Source organism: Dryobates pubescens, chromosome Z (genome assembly GCF_014839835.1).
Source record: "Dryobates pubescens isolate bDryPub1 chromosome Z, bDryPub1.pri, whole genome shotgun sequence".
In the NCBI taxonomy this organism is placed as follows: Eukaryota; Metazoa; Chordata; class Aves; order Piciformes; family Picidae; genus Dryobates; species Dryobates pubescens.
Genome location: NC_071657.1, coordinates 882,020 through 908,211, shown reverse-complemented (window position 1 = coordinate 908,211; position 26,192 = coordinate 882,020). Strand labels below are relative to the sequence as shown.

At 53.8% G+C, this 26,192-nt stretch overlaps 1 protein-coding gene across 1 annotated transcript in view; it reads right to left on the bottom strand.

Annotated features, from left to right (window-relative positions):
* The window catches only part of MYO5B (myosin VB), a 255,509-nt gene that overhangs the window by 98,397 nt on the left and 130,920 nt on the right, over positions 1 to 26,192 (bottom strand). The window contains exons 16-18 of the mRNA XM_054178698.1: positions 25,138 to 25,287; positions 24,374 to 24,471; positions 14,810 to 14,896 (exon numbers count right to left, since the gene is read on the bottom strand). Of these exons, the coding sequence (XP_054034673.1) occupies positions 14,810 to 14,896; positions 24,374 to 24,471; positions 25,138 to 25,287 (335 nt within the window). The remainder of the gene's footprint in view (positions 1 to 14,809; positions 14,897 to 24,373; positions 24,472 to 25,137; positions 25,288 to 26,192) is intronic.

The following is a 26,192-nucleotide window of genomic DNA, read 5'->3' as shown; positions in this document are numbered from 1 at the left end:
GGCCAGCCCTGGGGCCCACCCACACTGAAATCACACAATCACAGAACTGTTCTGGTTGGAAAAGACCTCTGAGATCATTGACCACGAACCCAGCACCACCATGGCCATTTAAGCCCTGTCCCCAAGTGCCATAGCCACATATTTCTTGAACACCTTCTGGGATGGGGACTCCACCACCTCCCTAGGCAGCCTGTGCCAACCCCTGACCACTCTTGCAGCAAAGAATTTTTTTACTACCCTCCTGGAACAATTTCAGGCCATTTCCTCTCATTCTATCACCAGACAGAAGAGACCAACCCCACCTGCCTCCAATTTCCTTTCAGGCTGTTGTAGAGAGCCAGGTGGTCTCCCCTCAGCCTCTTCTCCAGGATGAACCACCCCAGGTCCCTCAGCTGCTGCTCCTCAGACCTGTTCTGCACACCCTCCACCAGCTTCCTTGCCCTTCTCTGGACACACTGCAGCTCCCCAATGTCCATCTTGGAGTGAGGGGCCCCAAACTAAACCCAGAATTCAGCTTGTGGCTGCACCAGTGCCTGGTACAAGGGGACAATCTTGGCCATGGCCCTGCTGGCCACACTATTGCTGACCCAAGCCAGGCTGCTGGTGGCCTTCTTGGCCACCTCAGCACCTTGCCAAGGCCAAAAGTACTGGATTAGCACTAAAATAAACCAGACACTTGCTATGGGAACTCCCTCTGGGGTGAGGTGCAGCTCACCAGGCAACACTACAGGCTTGTGCCATGCAGGGTTTGAGCTGAACCTGGCTCCCCAGGTGCCTCTGTTTTATAGTCACCTGCCCTGTTTTCCCACCTTTGGCTGGGTGCAAATCAAGCCCCCTCTCACTGGAAGCATGTTTGAGGCTTTATGCAGCCCCAAATCAGACCTGATAGGAGAAGCAGAGCGTGCAGTGCCCGAGGCACTCAGCCAAGCTTGCGATGCTGGAGACCTCCTGCCTGGCTCAGGTGTTACTCAAGCCAAGGACAGCTTGGTGGGAGGGAGAAAAGGGAGGGAAGGAGCATGCCCATGAACCTGCAGGGTCAATTTAGGGATGGATGCTATTAACTGCTGCCATTTGGAGGGAAAAAATTCACCCTGGATGTGCCACACGGGCTCCTCCAGCAAAGAGCAGATGGTGAAGAGGCAGAGGACCTAACTGAGGACTTGGGCTCAAGCTGGGCAGAAGGCAGCAAAATTCATCACCTCCCTGAACTGAGGCAGAGGAGGAGATCCCACAGCTGCTTTAGTCTTGAGAAGAGAAGGCTGAGAGGGGATCTGATCAATGTCTATCAACATCTGAGGGGTGGGTGTCAGGATGAAGGTGCCAGGCTCTGTTTGGTGGTGCCCAGGGACAGGACAAAGAACAGCTGGGACAAGCTGGAGACCAAAGGGTTCCACCTCAACACAAGGAGAAACTTGAGTATGGTGGGGCTGCTGGAGCACTGGAAGAGGCTGCCCAGGGCAGTGGTGGAGTCACCATCCCTGGGGGTGTCCTAGCAGCACGTGGGCCTGGCACTTAGGGACACGGTTTAGTGTTGACCCTTCAGTGCTGGGTTGAGGGTTGGACTGCATGACCTTTGAGGTCTCTTCCAGCCAGATATATTCTGTGATTCTGTTCCTGTGTGACCTGCCCTGCTTTGGCAGGGGGGTTGGACTTGATGATCTCTTGGGGTGCTTTCCAACCCCTAACATTCTGTGAAACTCCTCACAAACAGAACACATGGCACCACATCACCACTTCCACTGAAAGGGCTCTCAACCACTAGAACAGGCTCCCCCTCAGCCTTCTCTTCTCCAGACTAAGCAGCCCAGCTCCCTCAGTCTCTCCTCATAGCAGCGATGCTCCTGTCCCCCAGTCATCCTTATAACCTCCACTGGACTCTCTCCAGCAACTCTCTGTCTCTCTTGAACTGGGGAGCCCAGAACTAAACACAGTATCCCAGGTGTGGTCAGTAGCGGGGAGGAGAACCTCCCTGGACCTGCTGGACACTTTTCTTAGTGTACCCCAGGACACCCTTGCTCCTCTTAGCCACAAGGGCACATTGCTGTCCCATGCAGAACCTGCTGTCCATTGGGCTTCCAGGGACTGTCTCCATGGAGCTGCTTTCCAGCAGGGCAGCCCCCAACCTGTACTGGTGCCTGGGGTTGTTCCTCCACAGATGCAGGACTCTGCTCTGTCTTTATTGAACTTGCTGAGGCTCCTCTTCACCCAACACCAGCCTGTCCAGGTCTCACTGACTGGCAGCACAGCCCGAGGGGTGTCACTCACCCCCTCAGCTTCCTATCATCAGTGAAACGGCTTTGGGTCCACTCAATCCTGGTCATTGATGAAGATACTGAACAAAACTGGACCCAGCACTGATCCCTGGGGAACACCACTGGCCACAGGCTTCCAGCTGAACTCTGCACTGCTGATCACAACTCTGTTGTTGAGCCAGTTACCAGCCCATCTCATGGCCTAATCATCTAACCCACTGCTCTTCAGTCTGCCTAGGAGGATGTTACGTGAGGCAGTGCCAAAACCCTTGTGGAAGTCAAGACAGATGATACCTCCCTTCATTTATCCATCTGGCCATGCCTTTGTAGGAGGCTATCAGATTAGACCTTGGTCCTGAAGCTGCTAAATCAACTTGCCTTCCTGTCCCATGGTAGGCTAGGCAGCTATCCCACACTGCTGCTGCAGGAAGAGAAGAGAAGAGAAGAGAAGAGAAGAGAAGAGAAGAGAAGAGAAGAGAAGAGAAGAGAAGAGAAGAGAAGAGAAGAGAAGAGAAGAGAAGAGAAGAGAAGAGAAGAGAAGAGAAGAGAAGAGAAGAGAAGAGAAGAGAAGAGAAGAGAAGAGAAGAGACGAGACGAGACGAGACGAGACGAGACGAGACGAGACCAGGTTGGAAGAGACCTTCAAGATCATCCTGTCCAACCTATCATCCAATCCAACACCACCTAATCAACTGAACCATGGTACCAAGCACCCCATCAAGTCTCCTCCTGAACACCTCCAATAATGGTGACTCCACCACCTCCCCAGGCAGCCCATTCCAATGGGCAATCTCTCTCTCTGTATAGAACTTCTTCCTCACCTCCAGCCTAAACCTCCCCTGGCACAGCTTGAGACTGTGTCCTCTTGTTCTGGTGCTGGGTGCCTGGGAGAAGAGCCCAACCCCCACCTGGCTACAACCTCCCTGCAGGGAGTTGGAGAGAGCAAGAAGGTCTCCCCTGAGCCTCCTCTTCTGCAGGCTAAGCAACCCCAGCTCCCTCAGCCTCTCCTCACAGGGCTGTGCTCCAGACCCCTCCCCAGCTTTGTTGCCCTTCTCTGGACACCTTCCAGCAGCTCAACCTCTTTCCTAAACTGAGGAGCCCAGAATTGGACACAGGACTCAAGGTGTGGCCTAACCAGTGCAGTGTCCAGGGGCACAATGACCTCCCTGCTCCTGCTGGCCACACTCCTGATGCAGGCCAGGATGCCATTGGCCTTCTTGGACCCCTGGGCACACTGCAGCCTCATGATCAGCCTACTATCAACCAGTACCCCCAGACCCCTCTCTGCCTGGCTGCTCTCAGCCACTCTGACCCCAGCCTGTAGCACTGCCTGGGGTTGCTGTGGCCAATGTGCAGAACCCGGCACTTGGATGTGTTCAGTCTCCTGCCCTTGGCCTCTGCCCATCTGCCCAGCCTGTCCAGGTCCCTCTGCAGAGCCTCTCTACCCTCCAGCAGATCAACTCCTGCCCCCAGCTTGGTGTCATCTGCAAATTTACTGATGATGGACTCGATGCCCTCGTCCAGATCATCAATGAAGATGTTAAAGAGCACAGGGCCCAGCACTGATCCCTGGGGCACACCACTGGTGCCTGGCTGCCAGCTGGCTGTGGCACCATTCACCACCACTCTCTGGGCTCAGCCTCCAGCCAGTTCCTAACCCATCGCAGTGTGCTCCCATCCAAGCCATGGGCTGACAGCTTGGCCAGGAGTTTGCTGTGGGGGACGGTGTCAAAGGCCTTGCTGAGGTCCAGGTAGACTACATCCACAGCCTGCCCCACATCCACCAGGCAGTCAGCTGATCATAGAAGGAGATCAGGTTGGTCAGGCAGGACCTGCCCTTCCTAAACCCATGCTGTGATCACACTGGTGGCTACATGTCCACAGAAAACCAAGGCAGAAGCCCTGCCACACTGGGACTCAGCTGGGCCATCAGGAGTTTCACTGCAGTCCCAGTTCACAAGCAGAAGAAAGCTGCAGAGGTTCACAGGTGCTGTTACAGGACCCTCCCCAGAGAAAGGAAGAGAGAAAGCAGCTGAGTATCATGTAACTGCCTGGGTAAATCACTTCTGGTTCAAGCAGGGTACAATGACCTAACAAACATGATCCCCGACTCCTGCAAGGGAGATCTCCCTGGTGCAGACCTACTGAACTTGAGGATCTGGTGCATACAACTTGTTTTGCTGCTCTGCACACGTATGCCTTGCTAAGGTTCAACACCTGCATCCTCCAGTCCTCCCTGCTCAGACCCCCCCTGCACTGCTGGGGCAGCTCTGGAGTGCTCAGCACAGCCAGGGAGCTGTTGGAGCAGGGCCAGAGGAGGCCACAGCAATGCTGGCAGGGCTGGAAGGGCTCTGCTGGGAGGCTCCAGGCTCAGAGAAGGCTCCAGGGAGACCTTCTGCTGGCCTTGCAGTGCTTGAAAGGGGCCTCTGATAAGGACAGGGACAGACTTTTTGTCAGGGCCTGTTGTGAGAGGCCAGGGGGTGATGGTTTGAACTAAAAGAGGGAGATTAAAGAGTGGAGAGAAGGAGAAAATGTCTGACCTTGAGGGTGGTGAGAGCCTGTGCCAGGCTGCCCAGAGAGGTGGGAGCTGCCCCATCCCTGGCAGCATTGCAGGGGAGGTTGTTTGGGGCTGTAAGAAACCTGCTGTGGTTGCAGATGGCCAAGGTGACAGCAGGGGCTTGGACTACCTAGGGTCCATTACAGGTCCTTCCCCACACAAACCATCCTGTGATTGTGCAATTCTAACAAAGGGAAGGGCTCAAGTAAGAATCACAGAATGTCAGGGGTTGGAAGGGACCTACAGAGATCATCCAGTCCAACCCCCTCCCAAAGCAGGCACACCCAGGGCAGGTCACACAGGAACACATCCAGGTGGGTTTTGAAGGTCTGCAGAGAAGGACACTCCACAACCTCTCTGGGCAGCCTGCTCCAGCCCTCCAGCACCCTCACACTACAGAAGTGTCTCCTCATGTGGAGGTGACACCTCCTGGGCTCCAGCTTGTACCTGCTGTGCATTGTTCTGTCCCTGGTCACCACCAAACAGAGCCTGGCACCTCCATGCTGACCCCCACCCCTCAGCTATTGACAGACATTGATCAGATCCCCCCTCAGCCTGCTGCTCTCCAGACTATCAGCCCCAGGGCTCTGAATCTTTCTTCAAGTCTCCCACTCATCCTCACAGCCTCCACTGGACTCTCTCTAGCAAGTCTCTGTCTCCATTGCCCTGGGTAGCCCAAACTGGACACTATTCCAGGTGTGGTCTCTGCAGGGCAGAGTAGAAGGGGAGGAGAACCTCCCTAGATCTGCTGGACAGACTTTCCTTGATGGCCCTCTTGTCCCCAAGGGCATACTGCTGCCCCCACTACTAAACCTGGGGTGAAATTCTGAGGAAGCCTCTCTAAAGCACCTCTTCAAGGAGTCAGCAGCTGCCCAAAATAGCTCCAGCCTGTTGTTTTGGGGTGATCACAGCAATGGCATTTCAGCAGCACTGAATGAAGAGCTGAGAGGGATGCAGTAAGAGCTTGAACTTGTTATGACTGAACCACTGAACATTTGGGGTTTTTTTCAGTGGCCTAAAATAACTGAATGCATCATAGAATAGCTCAGCTTGGAAGGGACCTTGGAGATCATCTACCCCAAGCTCCCTTCCATGGATAAATTAAGGGTAAATGAATTACAGAGGGTAAATACATTCAGTCACACCCCCCACTATCCAAGACCACCCCAGGGACAATGTGCTGAGCAAACCCAACTGTGTGTCAGGAAGCCTGCCAGCACCCTGTGGTGGTATCCCCTGCAGGGAACAATATTAAAGCAGTAAGGAGCTGGACTGTGTGGATCTTTCCAGAGGAGCTGGAGCCTGGCTGGGGACAGGCAGGTTGAGTAATTGAGCCACAGCCTGACATGAAATTATTACACAAACTGCAGTTGAGGGAGAGTATTTCTCTTGCCTTGCTCAGTGCAGGACAACAGACTTGCCTCTCAATTAGCTCAGAAACAAGGCAGGCTGTCATGGCTTGAAATTAGCTGGAATAATTCAAAGAGTAGAATGAAGGGGGGGTGGGGAACAACTCTCTCTATTTACATAACTCCTTTGCAGGGAGTGGGCAAACAGAAGTGGTTTTGTTTCCCTGGAATGACTGCAAAACAACAACAACAACAAAAAAGAGCTGGAATCCCATGAGTTCACACCCAGGGGTGCTCAGGACACATTTCAGTTGTGAATGGTTCACGTTTGTGGAGCTGAGCAGCTGCGGTTTCATCCCGGACTGCTCCGAAGGTGCTGCATCTGACAGACAGCTCCAAGCAGCCAGAGGAAGCAGCCAAGATGCCAAGGATCCCTCAGCCACAGATTTCATGCATAACAACTCCAAGTGAAAAGTATTTTGGAGCAGCTGCTGTGACCACGTTGTTGGGAGCAACTGCACGGGTGGGGGGATTCACTGTCTCCATCCCCCCGGCACCATCACGGGGGGGGAGGGGTGGGGATAAAGAGTGGAGGTCTGACAAAATGCAAGTGAAAAGAAGGCCTGCTTTAGAGAGTGCTTTGTTAATCATGGAGATCAGCACCAATTAATCCTCCACAGACTAATCTTTAACGCAGCCAGAAGATGAATGAGCTCTGTAGCACAGAGACATCTCCTCTGCTCTCCCCCCCCAGCAGAAGCTGATGATAGATTTACTATCTACACATCTCAGACAGTCCATTCATCACAGTCATTTATGAGCAGGCAAGGGGATACATCCCTTAACTGCTGCAGCACCATTTCAAACCAAATGACACATTTTCAGTTTGCTTCAGAGAGTGGCAGAGTGCAGCGCGGCGTGGAAGGGACGAAGCGAAGCCAGAGGGCTCAGCAGGAACACATCACTGGCTTCCACGGGACAGAGGGCACCAAAAATGCTACCAGAACTTCATTTCTCTGTGTGATGGGTTTGGGGAGGGGAGGGGAGGGGAGGGGAGGGGAGGGGAGGGGAGGGGAGGGGAGGGGAGGGGAGGGGAGGGGAGGGGAGGGGAGAGGAGAGGAGAGGAGAGGAGAGGAGAGGAGAGGAGAGGAGAGGAGAGGAGAGGAGATTCGAGGAGAGGAGAGGAGAGGAGATTCGAGGAGAGGAGATTCGAGGAGAGGAGATTCGAGGAGAGGAGATTCGAGGAGAGGAGATTCGAGGAGAGGAGAGGAGAGGAGATTCGAGGAGAGGAGAGGAGATTCGAGGAGAGGAGAGGAGATTCGAGGAGAGGAGAGGAGATTCGAGGAGAGGAGATTCGAGGAGAGGAGAGGAGATTCGAGGAGAGGAGAGGAGATTCGAGGAGATTCGAGGAGAGGAGAGGAGAGGAGATTCGAGGAGAGGAGAGGAGATTCGAGGAGAGGAGAGGAGATTCGAGGAGAGGAGATTCGAGGAGAGGAGATTCGAGGAGAGGAGATTCGAGGAGAGGAGAGGAGATTCGAGGAGATTCGAGGAGAGGAGATTCGAGGAGATTCGAGGAGAGGAGAGGAGAGGAGATTCGAGGAGAGGAGAGGAGATTCGAGGAGATTCGAGGAGAGGAGATTCGAGGAGATTCGAGGAGAGGAGATTCGAGGAGAGGAGAGGAGAGGAGATTCGAGGAGAGGAGAGGAGATTCGAGGAGATTCGAGGAGAGGAGATTCGAGGAGATTCGAGGAGAGGAGATTCGAGGAGATTCGAGGAGAGGAGATTCGAGGAGAGGAGATTCGAGGAGAGGAGATTCGAGGAGAGGAGAGGAGAGGAGAGGAGAGGAGAGGAGAGGAGAGGAGAGGAGAGGAGAGGAGAGGAGAGGAGAGGAGAGGAGAGGAGAGGAGAGGAGATGAGAGGAGAGGAGAGGAGAGGAGAGGAGAGGAGAGGAGAGGAGAGGAGAGGAGAGGAGAGGAGAGGAGAGGAGAGGAGAGGAGAGGAGAGGAGAGGAGAGGAGAGGAGAGGAGAGGAGAGGAGAGGAGAGGAGAGGAGAGGAGAGGAGAGGAGAGGAGAGGAGAGGAGAGGAGAGGAGAGGAGATTCGAGGAGAGGAGAGGAGATTCGAGGAGAGGAGAGGAGATTCGAGGAGAGGAGATTCGAGGAGAGGAGATTCGAGGAGAGGAGATTCGAGGAGAGGAGATTCGAGGAGATTCGAGGAGATTCGAGGAGATTCGAGGAGAGGAGAGGAGAGGAGAGGAGAGGAGAGGAGAGGAGAGGAGAGGAGAGGAGAGGAGAGGAGAGGAGAGGAGAGGAGAGGAGAGGAGAGGAGAGGAGAGGAGAGGAGAGGAGAGGAGAGGAGAGGAGAGGAGAGGAGATTCGAGGAGAGGAGAGGAAAGGAGAGGAGATTCGAGGAGAGGAGAGGAGAGGAGAGGAGATTCGAGGAGAGGAGAGGAGAGGAGAGGAGAGGAGATTCGAGGAGAGGAGAGGAGATTCGAGGAGAGGAGATTCGAGGAGAGGAGATTCGAGGAGAGGAGAGGAGAGGAGATTCGAGGAGAGGAGAGGAGATTCGAGGAGAGGAGAGGAGATTCGAGGAGAGGAGAGGAGATTCGAGGAGAGGAGAGGAGATTCGAGGAGAGGAGAGGAGATTCGAGGAGAGGAGAGGAGATTCGAGGAGAGGAGATTCGAGGAGAGGAGATTCGAGGAGAGGAGAGGAGAGGAGAGGAGAGGAGAGGAGAGGAGAGGAGAGGAGAGGAGAGGAGAGGAGAGGAGAGGAGAGGAGAGGAGAGGAGAGGAGAGGAGAGGAGAGGAGAGGAGAGGAGAGGAGAGGAGAGGAGAGGAGAGGAGAGGAGAGGAGAGGAGAGGAGAGGAGAGGAGAGGAGAGGAGAGGAGAGGAGAAAAGACCAGGTTGGAAGAGACCTTAAAGATCATCGAGTCCAACTTATCATCCAACACCATCTAATCAACCACGGCACCAAGCACCCCATCAAGTCTCCTCCTGAACACCTCCAGTGATGGTGACTCCACCACCTCCCTGGACAGCACATCCCAATGGACAATCACTCTCTCTGTATACGACTTCCTCCTATCCTCCAGCTTAAACCTCCCCTGGTGCAGCCTGAGACTGTGTCCTCTTGTTCTGGTGCTGCTTGCCTGGGAGAAGAGACCAACCTCTGCATGTCTATAACCTCCCTTCAGGTACTTGTAAAGAGCAATAAGGTCACCCCTGAGTCTCCTCTTCTCCAGGCTAAGCAACCCCAGCTCCCTCAGCCTCTCCTCACAGGGCTGTGCTCCAGACCCCTCCCCAGCTTTGTTGCCCTTCTCTGGACTTGTTCCAGCAGCTCAACCTCCTTCCTAAACTGAGGGGCCCAGAACTGGACACAGGACTCAAGGTGTGGCCTAACCAGTGCAGTGTACAGGGGCAGAATGACCTCCCTGCTCCTGCTGGCCACACTGTTCCTGATGCAGGCCAGGATGCCACTGGCCCTCTTTTATGGAAGGCTCCAAACATTCAGTTCTCCATCTGGCGTCGGAGTGGCTGAGAGCTGCCAAACAGAGAGGGCCCTGGCGGTGCTGATTGATGGTAGGCTGAACATGAGCCTGCAGTGTGCCCAGGGGCCCAAGAAGGCCAATGGCATCCTGGCCTGCATCAGGAACAGTGTGGCCAGCAGGAGCAGGGAACTCATTCTGCTTCTGTACTCAGCACTGGTTAGGCCACACCTTGAGTCCTGTGTCCAGTTCTGAGCTCCTCATTTTAAGGACATTGAGACACCTGAAGGTGTCCAGAGAAGGGCAACAAGGCTGGGGAGAGGCCTTGAGCACAGCCCTGGGAGGAGAGGCTGAGGGAGCTGGGGTTGCTTAGCCTGCAGAAGAGGAGGCTCAGGGGAGACCTCATTGCTCTCTCCAACTCCCTGAAGGGAGGTTGTAGCCAGGAGGGGGTTGGTCTCTTCTCCCAGGCAGCCAGCACCAGAACAGGAGGACACAGTCTCAAGCTGTGCCAGGGAAGGTTTAGGCTGGAGGTTAGGAAGAAGTTCTTCACAGAAGGAGAGATTGGCCATTGGAATGTGCTGCCCAGGGAGGTGGTGGAGTCCCTACCCCTGGAGGTGTTCAAGAGGGGATTGGATGTGGCATGTCCCATGGTCTAGTCATGAGGTCTGTGGTGACAGGTTGGACTTGATGATCTTTGAGGTCTCTTCCAACCTTGGCGATTCTGTGATTCTGTGATCCCAAAGAGTTTGTTAAGTGTGATGGAGAAGCATGAAGTAACAGCAGGAGGTGGCTTTACCCACAGACCTCTGACCCAAAGCTGTCCTCAGGAGTGACTCCCATGGCAGAATGATGGGAGATTAATATTCAGATGTAAATAAATACTCAGATTCAAATATTCAGGTGCAAATAAATACTGAGGTATAAACAAATACTCAGGTGTCAATATTCAGGTGTCAATAAATACTCAGCTGTCAGTACTCAGGTGTCAATAGTCAGGTGTCAATAGTCAGGTGTCAATAAATACTCAGGTGTAAGTATTCAGGAGTCAATAAATATTCAGGAGTCAATAAATACTCAGGTGTCAATATTCAGGTGTCAGTGAATACTCAGCTGTAAATATTCAGGTGTCAATAAATAATCAGGTGTCAATATTCAGGTGTCACTAAATACTCAGGAGTCAATAAATACTCAGCTGTAAATACTCAGGTGTCAATAGTCAGGTGTCAATAAATAGTCAGGTGTCAATACTCAGGTGTCAATAAATACTCAGCTGTAAATACTCAGGTGTCAATACTCAGGTGTCAATAGTCAGGTGTCAACAAATACTCAGCTGTAAACACTCAGATGTAAAGACTCAGATGTAAACAAATATTCAGGTATGAATAAATATTGAGATGCCAATAAATACTCAAATGTAAAAACTCAGTTGTAAATATTCAGATGCAAATAAGTATTCAGGTGTAAACAACTACTGAGATGTCAATAAATACTCAGCTGTAAATATTCAGGTGTAAATAACTTCAGATGTTAATAAATATTCAGGTGTAAATACTCAGATACAAATAAATATTCAGGTGTCAATAAATACTCAGATGTCAGCTAATATTCAGAGGTAAATACTCAAGTGTAGTAGTAAATATTCAGCTGGAAGTAAATATTCAGGTGTCAATAACTACTCAGAGGTAAATACTCAGGTGCCAATAAATATCCAGGTGCCAACAAATATCCAGGTGTAAGAACTATAGGCTGGAAAAAAATCAAACATTTCTGTAATAAAAACTCCTCTTGAAACAAAACATTTTGAAGGTTCCCTTCCTGCTCTGCAGGAAAATTGCCTGCACCTGAGGGAAGCAAAGATCACCAGGACCGTGTTTTCCATTGCTATTTGAAGCGGTTTAAGCTAATGAGCTGCCTTCTGCCACCAGTTAGTCACACAGAATCACCAAGGTGGGAAGAGACCTCAAAGACCATCAAGCCCAACCTGTCTCCACAGACCTCATGACTAGACCATGGCACCAAGTGCCACATCCAGTCCCCTCTTGAACACCTCCAGGGATGGGGACTCCACCACCTCCCTGGGCAGCACATTCCAATGGCTAACAACTCTCTCTGGGAAGAACTTCCTCCTCACCTCCAGCCTAAACCTCCACTGGCACAGCTTGAGACTGTGTCCTCTTGTTCTGGTGCTGCTTGCCTGGGAGAAGAGACCAACCCCCACCTGGCTACAACCTCCCTTCAGGGAGTTGTGAACAGCAACTGTAGACAGCAAGTTGTAGTCTGCACCACCAATGAGGCTACCAAACTGGGAGGAGTGGCTGGCAGACCACCAGGCTGGAGACCACCAGTTCTCACTGGACAGGCTGGAAAGTTGGGTGGAGAGGAACATCAAGAGCTTCAGCCACAGCAAGTGTAGGGTCCTGTAGCTGGGGGGGGAACAACCTCCTGCACCAGCACAACTGAGGGGCTACCTGCTGGAAGCAGCTCTGTGGAGAAGGACCTGGGAGTGCTGGGGGACAGCAAGATCACCATGAGCCAGCAATGCACCCTCGTGGCCACGAAGGCCAACGGTGTCCTGGGGTGCATCCAGAACAGTATGGCCAGGAGGCTGAGGGAGGTTCTCCTACCCCTCTGCTCTGGCCTAAGAAGGCTACCTATGGAGTCCTCAGTCAAGTTCTTTGCTCCCCAGTTCAAGAGAGACAGGAAACTACTGGAGAGAGGCTACAAAGATGCTGAGGGGCCCTGGAGCATCTCTGGGAGGAGCAAAGGCTGAGAGCCCCTGGGGCTGTTGAGCCTGGAGCAGAGCAGCCCCAGAGGGGAACTGATCAGTGCTCAGAAGAGATAAAGGCTGGACTCCCTCTGGCAGTTCCCTGTCTCTCTTGAGCTGGGGAGGCCAGAACTGGACCCAGGACTCCAGGTGTGGCTTCACTAGGTCAGAGCAGAGGGAGAGGAGAACTTCCCTCAGCCTGCAGGCCACACTCTTCTGCATGCACCTGCACTGAGACTTGGGTCTGCTGTGATGCTCCCCTTCTGGTGAATGTCAGAGCTGTCAAAGCTCAGCATTTTGGCCATGAGAGCCAACCAAAATAGACACAGGAGTGGTTCTGGAGAAGCAATGTGCAGATGTCTGCAACCAGCAGCATTTACAGGTTGGGCTTGATGATCTTTGAGGTCTCTTTCAACCTTGGTGATACTGTGATTCTGTGCTTGCAGGAGCCCTGGAAACAACAGGAGGGGGCTTTGGGGTGAGGGGGTGGTGGTGCTGCCTCCCCACCTACACGGCTGAAAGCAGAGGTTCTGATGTCTTCAGAGATGGGGGGCTTTTTGGCAAGAGAGTAGTGGTGCTGCTGGGCAAGCTGCTGTGGGGCTTGGACTGGATGATCTCCAGAGGTCCCTTCCAACCCCCACCATGCTGGCTGGGACTCTGATTGTCAGAGGCTCTTTGCAGGAGATGTGAGTCACTGCTCGGGGCAGCACACTCCTCCCCAGAACCTGGACAGGGAGTTTCTCCTGGGGTGCAGCAGCAGGCTCAGCCAGCTCTTCACTGAGGGTATTTATAGCCCCTTTGTTCCCTACCAAAGCCTGATGGCTCTGCTGACATTAACACAAAGCTGCTTGGCACTAAAATGCAATTGATGCACTTTCAGAATTAGTTGCCCTTGTCATCTTCAGGGCTTATTTATAGTTTATGTTTTCAGATTTATTAGGCCCTCAAAAACCTCTTCTGAATTTTGTATCCCCATCAGCAAGGGCTACACCACCCACAACCTTTCCTTTTTAAGATGCAGGATGCTGAAGCCTGGTAGGCTTTGGATGAGCAGTGTGAAAGGCTGCAATAATTATTTACACCCCTTGCTTTTCCTTCTCTCCAAGTACCATCACACATTTTTGCAGCTGAAAGGACTATTCCTGAAGCCACAAAAGACAATATAGATAGATAGATAAAAGAAACTACAGTGCAAGAAGCTTTTTTATGGGGAGCTTTAGGAAAGCAGGGAAGAAGCCCTGTAGTTTTGGGCCCCTCACTGCAAGAAGGACACTGAGGTGCTGGAGCATGTCCCAGGAAAGGCAATGAAGCTGGTGGAGGGTCTAGGGCACAAGTTCAGTGAGGAGCAGCTGAGGGACCTGGGGTTGTTCAGCCTGACAAAAAACAAGAGGCTAAGAGGAGAGCTTCTCACTCTCTACAACTCTGTGAGAATAGAATAGAATAGAATAGAATTAACCAGGTTGGAAGAGACCTTCAAGATCACCGTGTCCAACCTATCATCCAACACTACCCAATCAACTAACCCATGGCACCAAGCATCCTGTCAAGCCTCGCCCTGACCACCCCCAGCGACGGCGACCCCACCACCTCCTCAGGCAGCCCATTCCAGTGGGCAATCACTCTCTGTGTAAACTTCCTCCTAACCTCCAGCCTAAACCTCCCCTGATGCAGCCTGAGACTGTGCCCTCTCATTCTGGTACTGGTTCTGGAGGCTGGAGTGAAGTGGGGGTTGGTCTCTTCCCCCAAGGAACAAGCAACAGGACAAGAGGAAATGGTCTCAGGTTGGCCCAGGGGAGGCTTAGGTTCAACATGAGAACAACTTCTTCAAGGAAAGGCTGCCCAGGGCAGTGGTGGAGTCCCCATCCCTGGAGGGTCTTCAAAGCTGTGTGGATGTGGTGCTGAGGGTTCAGTGGTGACCTGGCAGTGCTGGGTTAATGGTTGGCTTTGGTGGTCTTGAAGGTCTTCTCCAACCCAATGGTCCTATGACAGTAGAACACTAGCTCCCAGGCAAGCTGGATGCAGAGGATCTAGAGCCATTATTCTGCTGCTTGCTGTCAGTTTCTCTATGGGGTCAACACCACATTCCTTCATCTGCCATGTCCCAGCATTTTCAGAGATCTCACCACACCAAATTACTTCTCAGGACCCTACTGAAAGGACCAGCAGATGGACAGAGCACAACACACCCTCCAGCAGCCTCAGTTTGTAGCTCACTACCTGACAATGAGCCCAGGACCCAATGGTGGGTTTGGAAAAGGAAGGATCTATCCTGGGTACAAACCAACCTCAACAAACCCTCTTTGTCCTGACTTCACTACTGTGTTCTTCTCCCTGCCTTGCCCCCCAGGGGATGGAGGTGGTCCAGCAGCAGCACAAGGCCACCCTGAACAGCCAGCACAGTACCTGGATGGGAAGCTAGCAGCGCTGATGCGGATGGTCTCCAGCACTCCGCAGGCTCTCAGCTGCTGCACCACTCTCTTCGGATCAAACCTGCAAGGAGATTCAGGATCAAGGTCAGCACAGCTGAGGAGGAGCCCACACCATCAACCCACCTGAAAGGGACTCCTTTTGGGAACAGAAATCAGCTCCAAAGCGGTGGAAGTTCATCATTAGTGGAGAGGTGGAAGCAAACCCTACATCACCTTCATGCGGATGCTCCTGGGTTCCAGGTTGTGCCTGTTGCTCCTTGTCCTGTCACTGGGCATCACTCAAAAGACCCTGGCCCCATCCTCTAGACTCCTACCCTTTAGCTCTTCCTGACCACTGGTCAGATCCCCTCTGTGGCTGCTCTTCTGCAGGCCAAGCAGCCTTAGGTCCCTCACATTTCCTCCTCAGAGAGAGGCTCCAGGCCCCTCAGCATCTTTTCAGCCTCTCTGCTGGACTCCCTCCAGTAGCTCCCCATCCCTCCTGGACACAGGATTGCAGAAGTGGCCTCACTAAGTCAGAACAGAGCAAGAGAAGAACCTCCCTCAATCTCCTGGCCACACCGTTCTTCATGCACCCCAGGAGACCATTGGCCCTCCTGCCCATGAGGGCACACTGCTGGCTCACAGTGAACTTGTCATGCACTGGCACTGCCAGGTCCTTCCCCACACTGCCACTCTCCAGCAGGTCAACCCTTACCCTGCACCCATGGGTGCAGATGGCCACAGCTACACCGAGTTTCCAGATCAAGGGTGAGGAACAAAGGCTTTCTAGGTACCTGCTTCTTCTTCCCTGAGAGCACAAAGTCTTCACACCCTCAGGTCAAGGCAGCATGAATAATTCTGCTTGGCCCCCACTGTGCAAAGCCAGCACAAGAAAGAGCCTCCTGCTGCTTCCTGCATTTTTAAACCCCCTGGACCTGTCAAGTCTACTGCAAGTTATTCACCACAACACTACAAGCACCATGCAGAGTGGAGAGGAAATAAATAAATCAGTCTTGGCTGTCACTTGCTTCAAGGAGGAGTCCACAGCAGCAGGATTTCCACGACAATAAATCCTGAACAGGACTGGTGGATGGACAGGGAAGCTTCAGCCCTGGAAGACCCCAGGGCAATGCACACTGTACACAAGGGGAGCTTTGTGCAACGTGGCCAAGCCCTGCTCACTGGGGGTGAAATGCAGTAAGCAGAGCAGCTGGAGGCATTCATCAGCGTGGAAAGCCAAGGACTGACTCTCTCTCTTTGCAAACAACTCCAGCACTCAGCTGAGGATAACACCAAGAGCTTAAAAGTAGGACAAAACTTAGGATGGACTCCTCTCCCTCCTTGTGGCAGGCAGAAGAACCTGGCAGGTTTTTGGTTTTTGCCTGGAACCCCAATTAAGAGAATACATAGAATACATAGAATAAACCAGGTTGGAAGAGACCTTCAAGATCATCGCGTCCAACCCATCAACCAATCCAACACCACCCAAGCAACTAACCCACAGCACCAAGTACCCCGTCAAGTCTTCTCCTAAAAACCTCCAGTGATGGTGACTCCACCACCTCCCCAGGCAGCCCATTCCAATGTGCAATCACTCTTTCTGTATAGAACTTTTTCCTAACATCCAGCCTGAATCTCCCCTGGCGCAGCCTGAGACTGTGTCCTCTTGTTCTGGTACTGGCTGCCTGGGAGAAGAGACCAACATCCGTCTGTCTACAACCTCCCTTCAGGTAGTTGTAGAGAGTAATAAGGTCACCCCTCAGTCTCCTCTTCTCCAGGCTAAGCAACCCCAGCTCCCTCAGCCTCTCCTCGTAGGGCTTATGTTCCAAACCCCTCACCAACTTTGTTGCTCTTCTCTGGACTCGTTCCAGCAAGTCAACCTCCTTCCTAAACTGAGGAGCCCAGAACTGGACACAGTACTCGAGGTGCGGCCTAACCAGTGCAGTGTACAGGGGCAGAATGACCTCCCTGCTCCTGCTGGCCACACTGTTCCTGATGCAGGCCAGGATGCCATTGGCCCTCTTAGCTGCCTGGGCACACTGCAGGCTCATGTTCAGTCTACCGTCAACCAGCACCCCCAGGTCCCTCTCTGCCTGACTGCTCTCCAGCCACTCTGCCCCCAGCCTGTAGCACTGCATGGGGTTGCTGTGGCCAATGTGCAGCCCCTGGCACTTGGATGTGTTAAATCTCATGCCGTTGGACTCTGCCCATCTGCCCAGCCTGTCCAGGTCCCTCTGCAGAGCCTCCCTACCCTCCAGCAGATCAACTCCTGGCCCCAGCTTGGTGTCGTCAGCAAATTTACTGATGATGGACTCGATGCCCTCGTCCAGATCATCAATAAAGATGTTAAAGAGCATGGGGCCCAGCACTGATCCCTGGGGCACACCACTGGTGCCTGGCTGCCAGCTGGCTGTGGCACCATTCACCACCACTCTCTGGGCTCGGCCCTCCAGCCAGTTCCTAACCCATCTCAGTGTGCTCCCATCCAAGCCATGGGCTGACAGCTTGGCCAGGAGTTTGCTATGGGGAACGGTGTCAAAGGCCTTGCTGAGGTCCAGGTAGACCACATCCACAGGCCTCCCCACATCCACCAGGCAGTCAGCTGGGCATAGAAGGAGATCAGGTTGGTCAGGCAGGACCTGCCCTTCCTAAACCCATGCTGGCTGGGCCTGATCCCTTGGCCATCCTCTAAGTGTTGTGTGATTGCACTCAGGATGACCTGCTCCATAATCTTTCCTGGCACTGAGGTCAGGCTGACAGGCCTGTAATTCCCTGGTTCATCCAACCGGCCCTTCTCGTGGATGGGTACCACGTTGGCAGCTTCCAGTCAGCTGGGATCTCTCCAGTGAGCCAGGACTGATGAAAAATCATGGAGAGTGGCTTGGCCAGCTCATCTGCCAGCTCTCTCAGCACCCTAGGATGGATCCCATCTGGTCCCATGGACTTGTGGGGGTCCAAGCTGCTGAGGAGAGCTCCTATCACTTGCTCATGGAACACAGGGAAACCATGCAGCTCCCTGGCTCCCTCTGCCAGTTCTGCAGGCCACAAACCCTGCGTGAAACAGGATTTGGAAGGAAAACTGCCAAAGGTAGGAGCTCAAGCCAGTCTCACTTCTCTCCTTAGAGTCTTCTGCATGACAGACCTAGCCTCAGACACAGCAAACTCCACTGCATCCTGCCACTGCTTCCTCCAGGCTGGAAGTCTGACACTTCTCACCTCCCTAAGAAACAAAGCTTGCATTAGCAGCAAGGTGTAAAGCAGGAATAGAATACATAGAATACATAGAATAAACCAGGTTGGAAGAGACCTTCAAGATCACCGCGTCCAACCCATCAACCAATCCAACACCGCCCAAACAACTAACCCACGGCACCAAGCACCCCATCAAGTCTCCTCCTGAACACCTCCAGGGATGGCGACTCCACCACCTCCCCAGGCAGCCCATTCCAATGGGCAATCACTCTTTCTGTGTAGAAATTCCTCCTGACCTCCAGCCTAAACCTCCCCTGGTGCAGCCTGAGACTGTGTCCTCTTGTTCTGGTACTGGCTGCCTGGAAGAAGAGACCAACCCCCTCCTGGCTACAGCCTCCCTTCAGATAGTTGTAGAGAGCAATAAGGTCACCCCTGAGTCTCCTCTTCTGCAGGCTAAATAGAATAGGGGAGAAGGGAGGGGGAGGGGGAGGGGAAGGGGGAGGGGGAGGGGAGGGGGAGGGGGAGGGGGAGGGGGGAGGGGGAGGGGGAGGGGGAGGGAGGGAAGGGAAGGGAAGGGAAGGGAAGGGAAGGGAAGGGAAGGGAAGGGAAGGGAAGGGAAGGGAAGGGAAGGGAAGGGAAGGGAAGGGAAGGGAAGGGAAGGGAAGGGAAGGGAAGGGAAGGGAAGGGAAGGGAAGGGAAGGGAAGGGAAGGGAAGGGAAGGGAAGGGAAGGGAAGGGAAGGGAAGGGAAGGGAAGGGAAGGGAAGGGAAGGGAAGGGAAGGGAAGGGAAGGGAAGGGAAGGGAAGGGAAGGGAAGGGAAGGGAAGGGAAGGGAAGGGAAGGGAAGGGAAGGGAAGGGAAGGGCGAGGCGAAAGGAGAGGTTATCTCGGGACAGCAGGACATGCCCCTGCATCACCAAACCTCGCCTGTCATCCATAGCTGGACCAATAACCTACAACAGTGTGATGTGTGGTCACTCACAGGGGACCAATGAGTCCACGCCAACAAGGCACACCAAGGTTATATAAACTGTAGCAGTTTCCTTGCTGTGCACTTCTTTTCCTGCCTGTCCTGTCTCCTCTCCTACCATGCTTTACTGTGCCCTGCTTTCACCATGGGCCTGAGCCATAGGCCTGCAATACTGGAACAATAAAGGATCAATACCCGATCATACTGGTCAGCCGTATTGATTCCAAGAACCTCCGTCGTCGCCGTATCTGGCTAAACTACTCTACTCTATTCTATCAAGTCTCTTCCTAAACACCTCCAGGGGTGGGGACTCCACCACCTCCCTGGGCAGCACATCCCAATGGCCAAGCTCTCTGGGAACAAATTCTTCCTCCCCTCCAGCCTAAACCTCCCCTGGCACAGCTTCAGACTGTGTCCTCTTGTTCTGGTACTGGTTGCCTGGGAGAAGAGCCCAACCCCCACCTGGCTGCAACCTCCCTTCAGGGAGTTGGAGAGAGCAAGAAGGTCTCCCCTGAGCCTCCTCTTCTGCAGGCTAAGCAACCCCAGCTCCCTCAGCCTCTCCTCCCAGGGCTGTGCTCCAGACCCCTCCCCAGCTTTGTTGCCCTTCTCTGGACACCTTCCAGCAGCTCAACCTCTTTCCTAACCTGAGGAGCCCAGAACTGGGCACAGGACTCAAGGTGTGGCCTGAACAGTGCTGAGCACAGGGCACAATGACCTCCCTGCTCCTGCTGGCCACACTGTTCCTGATGCAGGCCAGGATGCCCTTGGCCTTCTTGGCCACCTGGGCACACTGCTGGCTCATGTTTAGCCTACCATCAACCAGTGGTGCAGGTTGTTGGGAGACCTTAGGAGGTCTCCAGGTCAGACTCCTACAGTCAAAAGCTGGAGTAGCCATGGGGGGAGTGGGACACCCACAGCTCAAGGCTTTATCCAGTCAAAGGGTTGAAAATCAGCAGAGAGGGGGCTTGCACAACCTGTCTGGGCTGCTTGCTGCACTGATGGAGTTGTCCTCATGGAAAATCACAGAGCCACAGGATGGCAGGGGGAACCCTGGAGATCCTCCAGTACAACCACCCTGATAAACCACCTAGAACAGGCTGTCCAGAAGCCTGTACAGGCAGGTTTGGAACCTCCCCAGAAGAAGAGACACCACAACCTCTCTGGGCAGCCTGCTGCAACTGACAGACTGTCCTCATGCAGAGATAAGAAATCACATACAGAGATAAGAAGTCTCAACCTCTTGTGTCAGTTGGTGGGCACTGACTCCTGTCCTCCCACCACACACTGCTGTGAAGAGCATGGCTTTCACTGGCTCACAGGAGGTTAGGGGTTGGAAGGGACCTCCAGAGATCACCCAGCCCAAGCCCCCTGCCAGAGCAGCACCACAGAACCCAGCACAGGGCACACAGAACACATCCAGACAGGGCTGGGAAGGCTCCAGAGAAGGAGACTCCACAACCTCTCTGGGCAGCCTGCTCCAGGCCTCTGGCAGCCTCCCAGGGCAGAAGTTCCTCCTCAGCTTGAGCTGCAACCTCCTGGGCTGCACTTTCCATCCCTTGCCCCTTGGCCTAGCCCAGGGTGCAGCTGAGCAGAGCCTGGCCCTGGCCCCTGCCTCCTGCCCCCCAGCCCTCAGCTCTTGAGAGACATTGATCAGATCCCTCTCAGCCTTCTCCTCTGCAGCCTGAACAGCCCCAGGGCTCTCAGCCTCTCCTCCCCAGGCAGTCTCCAGTGCCTTCAGCATCCTTGCAGCCCTGCCTTGGACTCTCTGCAGCAGATCCCTGTCCCTCCTGAGCTGGGGAGCCCAGAGCTGGATGCAATATTGCAGGTGAGGTCTCCCCAGGGCAGAGCAGAGGGGGAGGAGAACCTTCCTCAACCTCTGGCCACACTTTTCTCAATGCCCCCCAGGACCCCCTTGGCCTTCTTGTCCCCCAGGGCACATTGCTGTGCCATGCAGACCTTGCTGCCCCCCAGCACTCCCAGGTCCTGCTCCCCAGCAGATCCCCTCCCACCCTGTCCTGCTGCAGTTGATTCTTCCTGCCCAGGCGCAGGACGCTGCACTCATCCTTGTTGAACCTTTTTAGTTTCCTCTCAGCCAAGCTCTGCGCCTGTCCAAGCCTTACTGAACGGCCACACAGCCTTCAGGTGTCTCAGCCAAGCCTCCCAGCTGGCTGTGAGCACATGTTTGAACTCTTGGTAGCTCCTGTAGGTACTGGACTAGGACATCCCTTCTCTTCTCCAGGCTCAACATCTCATTTAAGCAAAGCATGAGCTGGTGTGCTCCTGTGAGCTGAAAGATCTGAGGTTTCAGGAAGAGAGAAAGCTCTGTGCTTCTTCACTGAACAACAAACACAACACTGAGTGTTCTGCAGGCCACAAGAGACCACCTCAGCACTGTCATTGATGTTTCATCTCACCAAGGTGCTCTGGCACTGGGTATTTCTCAGCACAAGTGCCTCTGATATGCAGACTCTTCACAACCATCCCAGTGCTCCCCAGACCTGAGTTTTACACAGAAGCAAAGAGACTTTATTTGAGACACACCACGGACTGTGGGCTGCACTAGAGGACCTTCAAGGGTCCCTTCCACCCCAAACCATTCTGTGATACTAATTCCTCAAGCTGGGGGTAGTAAGATAAACACTGACCAAGATTCCCAGATCACAGCCTTGAATCCCTCAGCCCATGATGGGTGAGGAGGGAGAGAGAATCTCTTGCCAAAGAGCCCCCAGGAAAAGTCACCTGAACCTCTGCTTTCAGCCTTGTAGGTGGGGAGGCAGCACCACCACCACCCCCCCCAAAGCCCCTTCCTGTTGTTTCCAGGGCTCCTGCAATGCTGCTGGTTGCAGACATCTGCACATTGCTTCTCCAGAACCACTCCTGTGTCTATTTTGGTTGGCTCTCATGGCCAAAATGCTGAGCTTTGACAGCTCTGACATTCACCAGAAGGGGAGCATCACAGCAGACCAAGTCTCAGTGCAGGTGCATGCAGAAGAGTGTGGCCTGCAGGCTGAGGGAAGTTCTCCTCTCCCTCTGCTCTGACCTAGTGAAGCCACACCTGGAGTCCTGGGTCCAGTTCTGGCCTCCCCAGCTCAAGAGAGACAGGGAACTGCCAGAGGGAGTCCAGGGAAGGCTACAAAGATGCTGAGGGGTCTTGGAGCATCTCTGTGAGGAGCAAAGGCTGAGAGCCCCTGGGGCTGTGCAGCCTGGAGCAGAGCAGCCCCAGAGGGGAGCTGAGCAATGCTCAGCAAGAGAGAAAGGCTGGGGGGCAAGAGGCTGGGGCCAGGCTCTGCTCAGTGGTGCCCAGGGACAGCACAAGGGGCACAAAGTGGAACCCAGGAGGTTGGATGTGAGCAGGAGGAGAAAGTTGTTTGTTGTGAGGGTGCTGGAGGGCTGGAGCAGGCTGCCCAGAGAGGTTGTGGAGTGTCCTGGTGTGGAGAGCTTCCAACCCGCCCTGGGCACTGTGCTGCTGGGCAAGCTGCTGGGGGTGCCCTGCTGGAGCAGGGGGGGTTGGACTGGATGATCTCCAGAGGTCCCTTAAAGCCCTCACCACTCTGGGATGCTGTGGTCACTCAGACTGCAGAATTACCCTCTTGACATTTGCCACCCATAACATCTTCAGAGGACAAACTAAGTTTCTTCTGCAGTACAACTTCAGCTCTTCTACAACTGAGTTTCTTCTAATGTCCAAACTGAACCTCCTGTGGTGCCACTTAAGGCCATTTCCTCTCACTCTCTCAGCCTTCTCCAGGGCTCCATTTAAATACATAGGCCAGTTCCTGAATGTCTTCTAACCATTAATATTCTTTGCAGGGGAGAAGAGTCAAGGCAAGGAAGCTTCCTGCTGGGTATCCACCACCAGAACATGACCAGGGGTGAGGAGCCTGTTGACAGATGCTTGGCCTCCCCTGCAGGATGCTGTTGGTGCTGTCACTGCTCTCTGAGGTGGCACCAGGCACACAGGGAGCTCTCAGGATGCACAACACTGCCCTGTGAGAGGTTACAATTAGAACACAGCTCTCTGAAATGTCACCACCTCCTGCTTGTGCCAGAAGAGATCACAAGGAGCTCTGTGGAGGTCCCTGCAGAATGAAGCCAGTTTCTTTTGGAGTTACAGGGAAGGAAACTGGGTACAGATACAGCACCAAGAGGTCAAACAAGGCCAGCAGCTGGCCTTGCTCACCATGCCCAGAGCTTGCAACACATCCCTGAGCTACAGAGGAAGATCCACCTTGGCTTTTTGCTTCCACTCTTCACTCACCTGGAAACCTGCCTGGCACTGATCCAAGTGGCATCTTCACTTTTTTCCACATGCACTTGGGAGCCACCAGGGCATTTTTGTTCCCTTCCCAAGCACATTACTTATCCCTGCTTCTTCATCTTGTTCTCTCCCTGCTTTTCACTGTTTGGTGCTGCAATTACTTTAGTCAGAGTGGTTCCAAGATGAATCTGGGCAAAGACACTGACTGCAAAGCAAGAACGTTCAGCATGAGCAGAGTGTGTCTGTGGACTGCAAGGACCTGGACTAATCTTCATACCAGGGGCAAAGAAACCACACAATGAAACCCAGCAGCAGGGACTGCAGCAAACTGTTCCAGTTGTGGCAACACCACAGGAACAACTCCCTGAAAGGAGGTTGGAGCCAGCTGGGGGTTGGTGTCTTCTCCCAAGGGACAAGGGACAGGACAGAAGGAAATGGCCTCAAGCTGCAGCAGGGGAGGTTTAGGTTTAGGCCCAGGCTGCTGAGGGCAGTGGTGGAGTCTGCATTCCTGGAGGGGTGTCAAAGCTGTGCAGCTGTGGTGCTGAGGGCCATGGCTTAGTGGTGACCTGGCAGTGCTGGGCTTATGGTTGGGCTTGATGGTCTTAAAGGTCTCTTCCACTCAAAACAGTTCTGTGAATATGAAGGTGGCAATCCTTTTATCAAGAGGAAAAGCCTAAAGCTTGCTTTGTTGGTGTAATACTGAACACATTTGCTCACAGCCTCGCTATAAGGCTGAGAGAGAGTTGGGCTTGGGCAGCCTGGAGAAGAGAAGGCTCCAGGGAGACCTTCTGCTGGCCTTGCAGGACTATCAAGGGCCTAGAAGCAAGCTGGAGACAGACTTTTTCTGAGGTCCTGCTGTGAGAGGCCAAGGGGTGATGGTTTGAAGTGCAAGAGGGAGATTGAGAGCAGAGAGAAGGCAGAAATGTTTGAGGCTGAGGGTGGTGAGAGCCTGTGCCAGGCTGCCCAGAGAGGTGGGAGCTGCCCCATGCCTGGCAGCATTCCAGGGGAGGTTGTTTGGGGCTGTGAGCAGCCTGCTCTGGCTGGGGATGTCCCTGCTGAGTGCAGGGGGTTTGGACTGGAGGAGCTTTAGAGGTCCCTTCCAGCCCAAACCAGGTGATTCTATGATCTGAGTGTTCACCCACCTGAAGGGCAGCTTCTCGTCGTTGGGCTTGATGCAGCGCACGTAGTGCGGGGTGGTGGCGTTCAGGGTCTCCATCAGCAAATGCAGAGAGCTGCGGAACTGAGAAGGCAAAAATCCACTCATTTTGAGGAGGGATGAAGGGAGGTGAACCTCCCCATCAGCCCAGGCACAAGCAAGAGCCATCCAGAGACGTGTGTGGAAGGCCTGCAGCTCAGGCAGGTGGAAGAGCAACGACCAGTTGCACGGGGTTTTACCCAGCTGGTCTCCCCGGGGGGGAGGCAGCACAGGCTTCCTTGGGTCTGTGTCTGAAGCTGCTTCAGCAGGGGCAGCCAGAACAGATGATTCTCAGAGCTCCCTTCCAAAACCCCACCATGCTGGGATTCTGTGTTGCTCAGCCTGACTGTCCAAACAGGGGCAGGAATGCTCCTTTTCTCCAGTTGTTTCCAGTTAAGAGCACCACAGCACACACAGACACCATCCAGTGAACTCCAGAGTGACCTCCACCCTTCTTAAACTAGGTCTCATCTGCTTCCAATCATGTCCCCTTGAGTCTGGCTCTTCCAGAGATGCTACTGGAAGGTATCCAAAATGCCACAGCCCAACTGAACCCATCCTATAGCACGGGGCACAGGAATGCCTCCTCACTCCCCCCCTTCTAGACCCTTTTGATTTCACTCTGCTTCAAGTCTTAACTCTGGAAATGCACCTGGGTTCCTCTGCCCTGTGCCCCTCCCTGCTGTGGGCCCACTTGCTCACATGCCATACCTGGTGCCCCACTGTTTTCTTGTGCTCCTTGTTGGCAGCTTTGATCACTGGTCTGGCAGAACGGACGCTGATCTTGGGCGCTCCCTTTCCCATGGGAGTGGTGGCTGCAGCATCCTTCTCGTCTTGGAACAAGTCTGCTACCATCTGATACTGAAAGGAAAGACAATGTCTGAGCACCCCTGGCCCTGCTCCCTGCTGAATGAAACCACATTTCTACAACCACATCCCCCCCACACACCACCTTCTTAAACCAGGAAGGGGAATTAAAAGGTCACTGAAGTGCAATCAAGGAGCGTTGCCTCCACAAACCACATCAGCAGCACCACTGCCACTCAGCTCTGCAGCTCATCAGGCCTTGAACTGTGCACATTGAACCAAACAAGCAACAGAAAGAAGGGGGTGAGCTGAAGGGCTGTGCTGCTGAGGGGTTGTCCAAGGCATAAAACCTCCTGAATGTGAAGTGATTCTTGCTCCCAGGCTTCAATTCATGCTACTCATGCAGTCCTCATGGCAGCAAGGAGGCTGCCTTGCACAGTGTGTCCCCCCCAGGAATGAGGTCTCTCCCTGGTGAGGCTGCAGCTGGAGTATTGGGTCCAGTTCTGGGTCCTTCAGGTCAGAAAGGACCATAGGAAATTGCTTGAAAGAGTCCAGCACAGAGCCACAAAGATGATGAAGGGAGTGGAAGATCTTCCTCATGAGGAGAGCCTGAGGGAGCTGAGGGCTCTGGAGCTTGGAGAGGAGGAGACTGAGAGGTGACCTCATTGCTGGTTATAAAGATGTGCAGGGAGAGAGCCCAGAGGCTGGAGCCAGGCTCTGCTGGGGGATGCCCAAGGCCAGCACAAGGGGCAGTGGTGGAAGCTGAGGCAGAGGAAGTGCCATGGAAACAGGAGGGAAGAATTATTTCCCTGTGAGGGTGACAGAGCCCTGGAGCAGGCTGTCCAGGGGGGTTGTGGAGTCTCCCTCTGGAGATATTCCAAACCCACCTGGCTGTGTTCCTGTGTGACCTGCTGTAGTTGACCCTGCTCTGGCAGGGGGCTTGGACTGCATGAGCTTTG